This window comes from Chiloscyllium plagiosum, chromosome 2, assembly GCF_004010195.1.
Source record: "Chiloscyllium plagiosum isolate BGI_BamShark_2017 chromosome 2, ASM401019v2, whole genome shotgun sequence".
Lineage (NCBI taxonomy): Eukaryota > Metazoa > Chordata > Chondrichthyes > Orectolobiformes > Hemiscylliidae > Chiloscyllium > Chiloscyllium plagiosum.
Window position 1 is genome coordinate 35,275,711 of NC_057711.1, and position 14,740 is coordinate 35,290,450.

Consider the following 14,740-nt stretch of genomic DNA (forward strand, 5'->3'; position numbering starts at 1 on the left):
AGCTTCTAGGGTATTTTACACAAACCTCTAACAGATGATCACTCAGTACCAAAACCAGATAGAGATTATTTGTTGATGTTATGGCATCAACTCCATGTAGTACAGAGACTAGATTAAAGCACTGCACATCTAATGAACACCAGCTGTCCTTGTTAGAGCTTATACCCAGACTGCAGCATTATTAATAGTCTTGATACAGTTGAGTTAAAGGTAACTAGAGCTTAGTGGATACAGGAGGCCACCCAGCTACCTAAAAATTAAGCACAGCTGTAATGACCACTCACCCTTTCAGATCACTTATCTACTCTGGGAGAGGATAGTTCTGATGGTATCCCTGGTCTGCAGCAAAAACAGCTCACTCATCTGAAAGGTGATTAAGACTATAGACCTTGTGTCTCTTTAGCATCCAAGGGGATCTTTAACTGGGTAAATTAGAAGCAGATGTAGGTAATTTGACCCATTGAACCTACACCCTCATTCAAAGGGATTAGTAGATATACAAACTTTTCAACTCCACTTTCCTGCTGTTTCTGCCCCCACCCCATAACAATTCTCTTAATCATTAAAATATCTCAGCCTTGAACATACTTAATCAGTAAGTCTTTACACAATCTGATAAAAGGATTCCATATATTTATGACCCGAGGAGTCTCTTAATCCAGGATGACTCTTGACCCATACTTTCCCCAGATCTATCCTGTCAAGGTTCCCCCATCCCCACCATATTTGAAGGCTCCTATTCTTTTAGGTTAAATACAGAGCCAGCTTACTCAACCACTCCCATAATAAAACCCCTTAAACTCAAATGGCCTCAGCATTTCTTCTCTGGACAGCCTCCAAAAGCAGTAGTTAACTGAAGGGGCCAAAAAACTATTCACTGTACAAATGCAGTCTAACTACAGCCTTGTACACTGGCCATAAATCCAAATGAATTTGGGTAGGGAAATACAAGTAGAATAGGTCCTAGTTAGTTAATGTAAGCAGGCAAAATTCATTTCTTGATACAATTAAGCATAGAAGACTGACAAAGCAGCATCATGGAATTTTCATAGATATTTGACACAAGGACCTTATTCTGATAAGTGTAGCACAAATCATATCTTGTAAAGACAGTGGAATTACTGAAGTGTGGTCTCCTGAAACCTCATTCCTTATGAAAGGAAAGGTAGCATTACATACTATGTTATGTTTCTTGTAACAGCAAGGAGAAGAAATTAGCCTGCTCAATGCAGCCTCTAGGATCCTGGATTGCCTTTATGATAGATGCCAAGGCTGTCTGGGACAGATCTTACTTCAGAGACCACTATGATCAATGTCATGATCATGACATGGCCAGTATTGCTTTTCCATTGGTCACTGCATGCATTTCAGTCAGTGATACAAGCCCCAACTTATTTCCTTTGATCATGAAACATAGCAATTTGCTTAAGTGCTGCAGAACATCATATCACAAAACCAGTCTGGCTTTATCTGCATAAAAAAAAGACAGAAGTATTGTGTTGCTGCCCAAGTTCGACTTGCAGCTAAGTTCAAAGCCAAGGCATTTGTAAGCAAAGATGAAAAGTGAACAACCTGTAAGAACAAGCTAAGAGCCCAGAGACACATGAGAAGTCGTTGCAGCAGTACTTCAATGAACAAAGTTTGAATTAAAATCACAGGTGAATTATAGATGGTGAGGTTGGTACATGTGATGCCAAACTCTGAAGATAGATGTAAGTGGTTATTCATGGAGCATAACCTGAGTTGTTAGGAATGCTGGGCAAGAGATCACTAGATATCAGTTCATGACATGAAACTCAGTCACCATAAAGTTTCTTTCCACTACCTGATAAAAATAGCAAACTGCATATAAAACGGTGAAGTGATATTCTGTAATCAGATGTTATGCATAAAAAGCCTCTTGCCGATTCTTAGCTTTTTTTCCCCATTCAAACCTTTAGTTTTTAAAAACAAACTTCTTTCAGGTTGGAGAATTTCATTTCACCAACTTATCATGGCCCACATTAGATGAAATCTTGTTTGTTCACTTAAGCATTCAGCTTTGTGGCTTTTCAAATATACCCTTGAATTTTAGTTTTGTTGCACAGGATTTAAGATTAGGTCCTTCAAACATCTCTGCATAGCAGCACACAAACTTAAAATATTTAAGTTACAGCTGCCTGCACCGGAAGCTTACTCATTATACTAAGTTTGGTATTAATCTTTGTTTTAATGACAGATCGGAGAAATGTATATTGTTCTGGTATAACAAATGGAGACAATTTAAAGTGGTCATCGCTATTTACTAGAAGCAATTTAAATTGAAAAGTAATCTCAATGATGAATCAGCAAGTTCAGTAAAGTAGGAAATTACAATATAGGATTATTGATAGAATACACTTTTACAAAGACAATATTGCAATTTTACAGTTGGTACATAAACACTTGTTTAGCAATGAGTTGAAACAATTTATGCTAACTGATTGATTAAGTTTGTATTTAGATTTCTTAAAAATGAGATTTACGTCAGAAGATACAGTATAAACTTGTATATCAGACTAAGTTATTAAAACATTTAATGAGTGCCATGGAAATCTAGTTTTTGCAAAGCCAAAAATTCCTAAAATAGCTTACAGTATCATATTGATCTTCATACACCAATTGGCTGAAGGTCTCCAGTCCTGAAACAAATTGTTTAAGTACTCATGAATATACACGACTGTAAAATTCTAAAGTTTAAAATTAACCATTTAGCTAGCCCACAAGAAAGTCAATATTTGCCAAGCAGTGTTTTCTACTTCTCATTAAACAATTTAAAATATTAGATGATGTCAGAGTAGAAACAATGAGTATTAGTTAACCATGCAGATCAGTTCACCTCCATAAATTTTAGAACCCCCCAGGCATTACAGTTGACAATGGATTGAAGGAATAGTGACTACTCTCCCTAGAGAGCAAAGGGGGTTAAGAGGAGATCTGAAGTTTCCAAAGTCACAAAGGGGCTAGAGTAACAGCTGCTTGAAAAAGGATTAATTAGGGGCATAGATTTAAAGTGATTTGCAAGAAAAAATTGGTGTAAACATTCCCTCCCTCCCCCAAGGGTAGCTTGTTAGTGTCTGAATGGACTGCCTGTATATGGTGGGGGCAGATTCATTGAGCATCCAAGTATACTGGATGATTAAGCTAACATTGAGAATGTCAGTGTTAAAGGCTCTCACTTGTTTTCATTTGGAGAATACTATTAACACTAGGCCAAATCACCTCTGTAGTATTCCCCATTCTTGCTCAGCAACAGACCACTGGTCTTTCCTGTTTAATTTTAGGACCAACCTTAAATTAAGGGTGTCTCCCAGTGGGAAAGTATTCATGACTGATTAAGAAAGCTTCATTTAAATTCAGAAGTACATTGTCTTTCCCAACAAAGGGGGTAGAAGAATTAAACATACTTTATACATTGATACATTAAGGACCATGATAACAAAACTGGGGAGCTGAATGACATTTGGCAAGAGGGACTGATGTTCTTGAGCATTGATATATAGAGGGAAGTGGTTTTGACAGGCTTAGAAGCCAAGATATCTCAGGTGTGGATGATTTGAATCCCAGGATGCTGCAAGAGATAAGGTAGGAAATTAGATGGCTGACCCAAATTTTTAATTCCTTTGACCAAAAAAGGAGAGGTGCCACAGGTAGTGTGGCTCCAATTTTCAACAAGGGCAATGGAGATAAACCAGAGAGAAATGGAGAAAATTCTGAAGGAAAGAATCAGTCTCCATTTGGAGGGGAATGACCAAATATAGCCAGCATGGCTTTTTCAGAGGTAAGTCAAACTTGGAAAGCTTTGCAGGGAGGTGACCAGGTATCTACAAGATAGTGCAATTAATTAAAATTCAGCAAAGCCTTTTAAAAAAGGCCAATGTGGGAAAATGACAAAGTAAAAACCACAATCCAAAACTGGCTTAGTGTAAGAAACAAAGCAGTGGCAGAAGACTGGTGTCCAGCAGCATACCAAAGGGATGAGTGCTGGATTCCTTTTGCACATGATTATACAATCAATGATCCAGAAAGAATCACAGGGTGAAAGAATAAGTTTGCAGATCATAAGATTAGCTGGGTGGTTAATTGATAAAAGTCTCTTGTTACAGGAGGATATAGGTAGATCGGTAGAAGAGCAGATGAAGCTTTACACTGGGAAAAGAAGAAGGAGTAATGTGTTCAGAATTAGTAACAAGACAAGGGAGCACTTCATGAATGTCTGTTGGAAAGTCACATTGGAGCTATACAAGCCATAGCTGGAGTATAGGTAGACAAGTAGGACGCTGGAAGAACACAGCAAGCTAGGCAGCAATCAGGTGGAGAAGTCAATGTTTCATGTGTAATCTTTCTTCAGGACTTTGACTACTGTCAGCAGTTCTGCTCAATATAGCAAGATTGATTGTACTAGAGGTAAAGTAGAAGAAATTCACCAGGATGCTACTGGAGATGGAGCAGTTTAACTAGAATAGAGCTCAGATTGTTCTTTTTCAGAGAAAGAAAAAAGTGACCTATTGAGATGGTGATGGAGTGTATGGGCAGGATGGATATAAAACACTCCTTATTTGAGTTATTGATATAAGGGGACATGCTTTTAGAGGTGAAAGGCAAGATGTTAGGAGGAATTGAGTATACAAATTCAAGAGGGTAATAGAAACCTGGAATGCATTCACTGGAGGGTAGTCTCTATCTTTAAGGAAAGAGAGCACTTGAAATGTTATAACATTCAAGACTATGGACAAGTCCTGGAAAGTGATCAAGTAGTTTTTTCTTAGTGCAGACTCAATGGACTAAAGGACCTCTTCTGTATTCTACAATTATTTGAAATACAAAACCACTAGTGCATAGAAAGATAAGCTATCTTGCTAACACTCACCTCGCAGTGCACCCCACACATTTTCAGATTTCAGAACAGCTACTGGTTGAGTAACGACAATCTCATCTAAAAAAAAAGAGAAAATTAAAGTAGACAGACAAAAATCCTCAGATTGTGATAGAGTTACAGATTAATAATTGACAAAATGCCAAATTACCATACTCTTGGGCAATTCTAAGATGTTTGCTAGTTAACTGCAGTTCAGTTAGTAACAATAATTGTGGAGTCAAGGTTCCAGATTCAAACCTCATGCTGGACTCAAGTACAAAGTCCAAACTGACACTGCAGTACTGAAGAAGTGCCACGTTGGCAGTGTCACTTCTGTTCAGACATTAAAAGCAGATCGGAGCTGAAAAAGGTGTGTTGCTGGAAAAGCACAGGAGGTCAGGCAGCATCCAAGAAGCAGGAGAAGAGCTTATGCCCAAAACATCAATTCTCCTGCTTCTTGGATATTGCCTGACCTCCTGTGCTTTTCCAGCAAAAAATTTTTCAGCTCAGATCTCCAGTATCTGCAGTCCTCACTTTCTCCTAGTTAAAGCAGATCTGCCTATTCAGTAGATGTAAGAAAGGTTCAACTATACTGGTTTGAACAGTAGCAGAATGAATGATCCATGGTAGCTTGGCCAAATTTATTCTTTAAAATTCCCAACTTTGAATATTAATCAAATTACTGCTTGAGTTTGGCACAAGGAAGTTATCTGCCACATTCTTTTGGTAAAACATTGCATTGGCTGTAAAAGGAGATAATTAGTTGCATATATCACATTTCATGTGAAGTTTAAAGTCAGTTTTGTCTATAGTAATAGAGCCAAATTCTCAGAAGAACCTCAAATATCTGAAGGACACAGACTGTATTTCATTTAAGTCAATTAAATACTCGATAACTTATCCAATCAGGACCTTCCAATCTTGTTTGGATAATCAAATGCTAGATGAGAGGGTACCCTAGTTACAATTAGAAATGGGATCTGTCAGATTACAGAGCATAAGGCCATAGTTTTGAATAAGGCCATAGTTTTTCCCACATGGAGTGACAATTAAGGCCTAAAATGCATTCCATTTTTAAAGTCAGTAAATCTAGATAAAGTAATTGGCTCAATTCATCCATGGTTTAATAATTGCAGGAAGATAAAGCTGGCTAGCCAGGAGAAGAATTGTAGAAAGTTACATGGAAGCTAAATGATCAAGACAAGGGTCATCCATTATATAGAAAACTAATATAGCAGACATAAGGAATTAAGTGGTCTAAGCCTTTTCCCAATATGATCCCCTAGATATCCTGTAATCATTTCTGCAGCCTATCTGACAAGTGATCACCAGGAATGAAATTCAGTGAAAAAATGAGAAAACACATACTGCTGACTGGTTGGCAGATTGTCTTTGAGGTATCCCCATAGAAAATCCACTAATTGATGATGACTGGCAGCTTAGTGCCAAACTTTGTTCAAATTTTAAAAATCAGATAAGTTCACTGATTGGCCAAAGCATGCCATGAGAAATGAACCAGAAAATGGCTCTCTAATTTGGAGATGAAACAAGTGCGCATACATGTTCTGACTATCTGCAGAGGACAGTGCTGTCTTAGCAGATGCAGCTTTAAATATTTGTACAGGTACAGTTAAGAAACACCATTGGGGAAAACAGAGGGTTGAATATAGACTCAAACTATACAGGTAATGTCAGGAAAACGCACTCAAGAAATTAGAAAAGCAAGCAAAAAGATACAGATATAATTAAGGGCATCTTTAATCTGTATATAGATTGGAGTAATTCTTGAAGAGTTTATGAAGTCTGGATAAGTATGAGGAACAACTAGAGGACAGGGCATTCTAGCTTAGGTTTGTGTAGAGAGACAGGAATAATTGGTAGTCTAGCTGTAGAAGCTCGGTAAGGAAGAAAGTGACCATGAGATCAAATTCTTCATTAAAACAAAAGTGGCAAGTGACAGATTCAGCACCTTTATTCTCAGAATCAAAGTAGATGAAACTACAATGGTATTAGGCAGGAGATGGCTATCAAATTGGGAACACAAGATGATCATGTCAAACATTTATGTAGAACAGTACAGCACAAGAATAAGCCCTTCAGCCTATGTCTTGCCAAGATTATGCTACTCAAACTAATCCTGCACATGGTAGACATTCCTCTATTCACTGCCTGTTCATGTCAGTCCAAGTGACTCTAAAGCTTTGCAATCTGGTTCTACCACTTAGCCTGACAGTATGCCCTAGGCAGCTATCACTGACTACCATCTCTCTCCTTTGCACATTCCCCGCACTTTAAACCTATTGTTTTAGTTCTTTTCAAGATTCCACACACGATGCTATTCAAAACATCAGATACATTGCTGGTCATCTTCCAAGATTCTATATAGGCTCTGGCACAGCTCTTAGATTGTTGGTAGCCAATGTAACCCCAGTATTAAAAAAGAAGAAAACAGCAATTATAAGCATCTTAGCCTGACATTAGTAGTGAAAATACTAGAGTGTGTTACAAACAATTCAATAGCACAGCATAGAAAAGTGACACTTTAGTCACAGTCAGCATGATTTACAAAAGGGACATATCTACTAGAATTTATTAGAAACTAGTAGAGTTGGAGGGGGAAACCAGATGTTGTTACTTGGGAGTTTCAGAAGGCTTTCCACAAAGTCCTACATTAGAGACGTGCATGGAAAAATAAAAGTCAAAACATGGGAATTGGGGTAGTGTACTGAAAACTGGCTGGAGGTCAGGAAACAAAGTATTAAGTGGGTCATTTGAGTGGCAGTCTGTAACCACAGATCAGCATTTGGACCCCATAATATAGATAACTAGTTTAATATCAAGTTTGCAGATGACTGCATTGGGTGGGACAGTGAACTGTGCAGAGGATGCAGAGTATTTTAATTGTGATTTGAACAAGAGGAGTGAATGGGGAAGTAGATGGCAGTTGAAGTATAGTGTGGCTAAATGTCAGTTATATAACAAAAATCAGTTAAGGGCAAGTTACCTGGATGCCAACAAACCAGCAAAGGGAAGAGGTGAATCAAGACATGGTGTCCTTATAAAGTAAGGAGATGCAGTAGGCAGACAATGGTATTAGCTTTCATTGCTAAAGGAGGGTACACAGGCAGAGATCTCTTGTGGCAGTCTATAGTAGCTTGATGAGATCACATCTGAAGTGATATGCAATTTTGTCTGAAGGAAGATGTTCTAACTACAGGTCACCTCAATTCCTGACATGGCATGACTGATCAATGGGAATTGATTGGTTAGGACTACATTTGTCAGAGTTTAAAAAAGAATTTGGTTAGAGAGAATGAGAAGGGTATTCCCAATAACGAGAGCCCAGAATCACAAGTCACAGTCCAAGGTTGCAAGGTAGGTCATTTAGGACAGAGGAGAAATTTCATCAAGACAGTGATGAGTCTTTAGAATTCTCTGCCACCAAAAGCAATGGAGGTCAAAGTGTTGACCTTTAAATAAATAGCTACAGTTCAGGGTTAAAGTGATCATAGGGTACAGGGAGAAAGCAGGAACAGCAAGGAGTGATCAGCCACAACTCATATTGACTGACAGAACAGTCTCAAGTGGCTAAGTTGTCTATTCCTGCTCCTATTTTCTATGGTTTTACGTACTTTCTTTCATTGGCCATTATCAGTACATGCTCAGTAACTTATTGCATTTAGTTACATTTCATTCTTAGTCCCACTCTAAGCAACAACCCTGCTTAAGAAAAAAAAAGTGGTACATTATCTGTAATGTAGAGCTTGCTTTGCAGATTCACTGCAGTTCCTCTCCCCACTACAAAATACTTTTATGATAGCTGGCTTTAATACTGCAAGACATCCTGCCTTGAAATGCCTTCTATGGAAAACAGTGGTAACATAGCAATGTCACAATATCTCAAGATTTGTGAATCAAGTTCTCAAAAAAGTTGGAAGTGGGTAATTAGCTCAGTTAACAGGTTTACCATGCAGAATGATGCCAACATGGGTTTGATTCCCACACTGGCTAGAGTTACCACAAAAGGACCATCTTTCACAACTTCTTCCCTCACCCAAGGCATGGGAACCTTAGACTAAGCCATCACAAGTCACTCTCTAATGAGACACTCTCCAATGGACTGTAATGGCTTTATCTTTCACTTCAAGTTAGAGCGAGAATCAAAAGTATGGAAACACACCTTTGGGTTTAGCTTGTTTATGCCAAGTCAGTCATCTCATTTGCCTGTATTTGGGTCAGATCCTCTGTCCAGTGTATTTTAAAAGGTGCAACAATACCTGCATCTTTACTTCCTCTGCATACTTTGGGTACATTACCTTAAACTCAACTCAATTCATTAACCTGGACAAACTGTAAAAGTTTGTTTCAGGAACGACTCTGAAACTACCACAGAAGTCAAAATTCGTTAAGGGAAGGAAACCTGTTGTGACCTCAGACCTAGAGGTGACAGTTAAGTGCCCCTTGAAGGGGCTGAGGGAGACTCAGAACTAGGAATGGGCAACAAACATTGGCTTTCCAGGGACACCCATATTCCGTGAAAGTTTTTTTTGGGGGGGGGAATTTTACGAGTTACATTTATATGGCGCCAAGCAGATCCGTAGGCACCATTTCCGGGTGTCACCTCTACCCCATTCCCCCCCCCCCCCAGGACGACAGGGGAGGGGGCGGAACAATACTCACAGGTTTCGATAGAAGTGACGCTGGGATGTTGGTTACACTCGGGGTCACTGCCAGTGATAGTGACCTGCAGCTGAGTCAACTCCTCGACATCGCTGCCGGCCAGCTGATTCCTCTCGGCGGAGCTGCCGAAGATATAGTAGAAATACCGGCGGAAGGCGTTGTCCAGAATGGAGCAGCCGACCGAAGCGGTGGACCGGGGCGAGTGGACGATCTGGAAAGTCGCGGGGCTCAGCCGGTAAAGCTCCGACTCAATGTGGACGTTCTGGGGTAAGGGCCAGAGGGAGCCGAACGGCGAGTCCTCTTCGTCAGGCGAGAGCGCTGTGCCGCGCCCGAGGAGGAGCAGCAGCCCGGCGAGGAGAAGCCGGAGCCCCTGTTGTGGCGGTGACACGCACACACTCCTCGACGCCGCCATCCCCTGCCGGACTGGGCACACCTACTCGAGCTCCGCTTTAAGAAGCCGCGCGGACAGTCATGTGAGCGGAGCTCCTCACGTGACACATTCAAAAACCACTTCAACCGTCGGGAATGTGCCATCCTCCGCTGGGTCTTAGCGCCGACTACCGGGCATTCCCCATGGCTGCACCTTAGGGGTGTGGGAAGTCTGGCGTCACCTGGCGGGAAGGATTCAAAAATAAATTTCAAAGCATTTACCTTCCTTCGGGCATCACAGCCGCAATGAAACAAACAACCTTATAATTTGGAGATGCCGGTGTTGGACTGGGGTGTACAAAGTTAAAAATCACACAACACCAGGTTATAGTTCAACAGGTTTAATTGGAAGCACTAGCTTTCGGAGTGCTGCTCCTTTATCAGGTGGTTGTATTAGTGCTTCCAAATATACCTGTTGGGCTATAACCTGGTGTTGCAATCCCACTCCCAATCCAGCAGCCCTGAAAGTTCATTTCTCTCAAATGGAAATTGAATAATTAAGTTGTAATGTTACTCTGAATATATTCTTGGGGAGATGGTGGCATCTTGGTAATGTCATTGGAAAGTAATCCAGAGGCTCAGACTAATGCTGCTGGACATAGGTTCAAATGGTACCTGGTTGAATTTTAATTCAGTTAATATAATCTGGTCTCAGTAATGGTAACGATCGAACATCATTTGTTTTTAAAAAACAAATTGCTGGAGAAGCTCAGCAGGTCTGGTAGCATCTATGAAGAGAAATCAGTTAACGTTTCAGACCTGTGACCTGTCTTCAGGACTGATGGTAACTTGGAAAATGTTGGTTTATATGCAGAAAGTAGAGTGGGGAGAGAGAGTAAACAATAAGGGGGAATAGATCTCAAAGAGAGAAGAACAGTTGGACAGACAAAGGAGTGGATAATGATCTGGCTAGAGGGTGAATGACCCTGAGCTTCCAGTTCCACTTTAACACACTGCCCTGTTCCCTGGCCAATATCCCTGACTCAGGCTTGCAACTGTGCTCCAGTGAAGCTCAGCATAAGCTGGAAGAACAACACCTCATTTTCTGCTTGGAGACCCTGCAGCCTTCTGGACTCAATGTTGAATTTGATAACTTTAGGGCTTGATCTCTCCTACGTCCTAGTCCCCAACCCACATACCAGGCCTTGTTACAATATAGTCTGCTATCACACACAACCAATTGTTAGCCACTAACAGTCTCCATTAACAGCTAATCACACTCCTAACCAGATTGATATCCACTCCTTTGTCTGTCCAACTGTTCTCTCTCTTTGGGGTATATCCCCAAGTATTGTTTACTTCTTATCCCCTCTCCTTACCCTATCTTCTGCGTATAAACCAACATTTTCCAAGCTACCATCAGTTCTGAGGAAGGGTCACCAGACCTAAAATGTTAACTCTGATTTCTCTGCACAGATGCTGCCAGACCTGCTGAACTTTTCCACCAATTTCTGTTTTTGTTTCTGATTTACAGCATCTGGAGTTATTTCAGTTTTTATTTGTTGAAAAAACCTGTCTGTTTCACAATTGTGCTTTGGGGAAGGAAATCTGCCATTAATTTGCAAGCCATTAATTTCAAGGGCAATCAAGGATGGCAACAAGTGCTGGCATTGCCATCAATGCCCAGATCTCAAGAAAAGAATAAAGAAAAAAAATTTCGGCTGGTTTTTAATGTACCTGAAAATACTATATCACAGAGTCATAGAGATACGCATGGAAAGAGAACCTTTACTTCAACTCGTCTATGCAGACCAGAAATGCTCCCTGTCCAGGTACCACCCAGGTATATACAATACCGTAGGCTGGCAAGCAGAGCAATCTCACCCCTCTGTACCACCACCATGCACAGGTCTGGGTCAATAGACTGTTCCCTAGATGGGTTTGGATGAGGATAAGATGTTGCTCATAAACAAAGTGCTCGAGTGATTTGGAGGATACGACAATGTAGTAAATGCCACTCTTAATTTATTCCTTATTTCAATTATGTCACCATTTATACAATTAACTCCATCGGTCACAAAATGTATTGGTAGATTACTCTTGTTTCACCTTCTCCCCTGTCCCAATACTTTTTAACATCTTTTCTCAATAAACTTAAAACTCCTATTGGAAAGAGTTTATGGCCCCTGCTTCAATATGAATTCATGAGAGAATACTACATTCTAATAATTCTGCACAAACAATAGCACATAAAGAGGCCACTCAGTTCCTTGTGCTTGTACTAATTCTTCGGCTGGAGTTGTGCACTTCAATCCATTTTTGTGCTCTGTTCCAGCATAAATTTATATTCCTTTTTCAGATTATTAAGTAATTTATAGGCTACAGTTAAGTTGTAATTTCAGCATGCAAATGATTCCGTTCGCACATAATGTGTGTCCTAAGGATATCAGGATATTTGTAACTCCACCCTGTGAACATGTACATGACAACAGAAGACAAACAGAGAGATATTTTGACATGGTCTGCTCCAAAACTCTTGATGTGGACCTTTAAATGTATTTCTGTAACCAGCAGACATCACCAGTCTGGATAGTTATTATACATGGGAAATTATGTGACTGCACATCAAGCAAATGTTAGAAATGTTGTGAATGCCCACATGGTGCAAATTGCAAATAACCAACTGAGAATTGGCAGTATAGATTAACTGGAATAGTTTCTCTGTGTCTTAAAGTGCTTTACAACCAGCAGTAATTTTGAAGTATTGAAGTCAACAAAAATTAGATAATTTGAAAGTTTTTGTAAATAGTAATGCAAAAGTGAACAGAGTCATTTCTTTTCAGACGTTGTCTGAGAGACATACATTGGCCAGGACACCAAGACATACAATTCATGACCAGACAAGCATATGAGAATATAAAAACTTAAACCTCAAACTTTCAACTTCCAAAGAGCTTCAAATAAAAAGTTAATAGCGTCAAATACGTATTAATCTGTACTATGGCCTAGCTATTTATAAAGTCATAGAGGCATAGAGATGTGCAGCACGGAAACAGACCCTTCAGTCCAACTCATCCACGCTGACCAGGTATCGTAACCCAATCTAGTCCGATCTGCCAGCACCCGGCCCATATCCCTCCAAACCCTTCCTATTCATATACTCATCTAGATGCCTTTTATATGTTGCAATTATACCAGCCTCCACCACATCCTCTGGCAGCTCATTCCATACACATACCACCCTCTGCGTGAACAAGTTGCCTCTTAGGTCTCTCTTATTTCTTTCCCCTCTCACCCTAAACTTACGCCCTCTAGATCTGGACTCCCCCACCCCAGGGAAAAGATTTTGTCTATTTATCCTATCCATACCCCTCATGATTTTATAAATCTCGAAAAGGTCACCCTCCCAGCCTCCGACGCTCTAGGGAAAACAGCCCTAGCCTATTCAACCTCCCCCTATAGCTCAAATCCTCCAACCCTGGCAACATCCTGGTAAATCTTTTCTGAACCCTTTCAAGTTTCACAATATCCTTCGATAGGAAGGAGACTAGGATTGCAAGCAACATTTCAAAAGTGGCCTAACCAATGTTCTGTACAGCGCAACATGGCCCCCCAACTCCTGTACTCAGTACTCTGACCAATAAAGGAAAGCATACCAAACGTCTTCTTCACTATCCTATCTACCTGCGACTCTACTTTCAAGGAGCTATGAACCTGCACTCCAAGATCTCTTTGTTCAGCAACACTCCCTAGGACCTTACCATTAAGTGTATAAGTCGTGCTTATACACTTCGCATTTATCTAAATTAAATTCCATCTGCCACTCCTCAGCCCATTGGCTCATCTGAATAAGATCCTGTTGTAATCTGAGGTAATCTTCTTCGCTGTCCACTACACCTCCAATTTTGGTGTCATCTGCAAACTTATTAACTATACTTCTTATGCTCACATCCAAATCATTTATAGAAATGATGAAAAGTAGTGAACCCAGCACTGATCCTTGTGGCACTCCATTGGTCACAGGCCTCCAATTTGAAAAACAACCCTCCACCACCACCCTCTGTCTTCTACCTTTCAGCCGTCTTTGTATCTTAATTTCTGTATTCCATGACATTTAATCTTGCTAACCAGTCTCCCATGGGGAACCTTGTTGAATGCCTTACTGAAGTCCATACAGATCATGTCTACAAGTCTGCCCTCATCAATTCTTGTTGTTACTTCTTCAAAAAACTCAATCAAGTTTGTGAGACATGATTTCCCACGGACAAAGCCATGTTGACTATCCCTAATCAGTCTTTGCCTTTCCAAGAACATGTGATTCCTCTCCTTCAGGATTCCCTCCAACAACTTGCCCACTACTGACGTCAGGCTCACTGGCCTAAAGTTCCCCGGCTTGTCCTTACCACCTTTCTTAAATAGTGGCACTACATTAGGCAACCTCCAGTCTTCTGGCACCTCACCTGTGACTATCGATAATGCAAATATCTCAGCAAGAGGCCCAGCAATCACTTTCCTCACTTCCCACAGAATTCTAGGGCACACCTGATCAGGTCCCTGGGGATTTATCCACTTTAATGCGTTTCAAGACATCGAGCACTTCCTCTTCTAATATGGGCATTTTACAAGATGTCACCATCTATTTCCCTGTATTCTATATCTTCTATGTCCTTTTTCACAGTAAATACTGATGCAAAATACTTGTTTAGTATCTGCCCCATCTTCTGCGGCTCCACACAACGGCCGCCTTGCTGATTCTTTGAGGGGTCCTATTCTTAGTTATTCAGTTCAAGGACAATTAGCAATGGCAACAAATGT

The 14,740-nt window shown here is 40.4% G+C and overlaps 1 protein-coding gene across 2 annotated transcripts in view; it reads right to left on the bottom strand.

Moving 5' to 3' along the window:
* Positions 1-10,098, bottom strand: part of hexb (hexosaminidase B (beta polypeptide)) — a 44,554-nt gene extending 34,456 nt beyond the window's left edge. The window contains exons 1-3 of one of the 2 annotated variants that reach the window (XM_043707509.1): positions 9,557-10,098; positions 4,889-4,954; positions 2,614-2,660 (exon numbers count right to left, since the gene is read on the bottom strand). In XM_043707509.1, coding sequence (XP_043563444.1) covers positions 2,614-2,660; positions 4,889-4,954; positions 9,557-9,968 — 525 coding nt within the window. In that variant the 5' untranslated portion in view covers positions 9,969-10,098. The remainder of the gene's footprint in view (positions 1-2,613; positions 2,661-4,888; positions 4,955-9,556) is intronic. The other variant, XM_043707515.1, reaches the window with a different exon arrangement.
* Between the last annotated feature and the right edge of the window lie 4,642 nt (positions 10,099-14,740).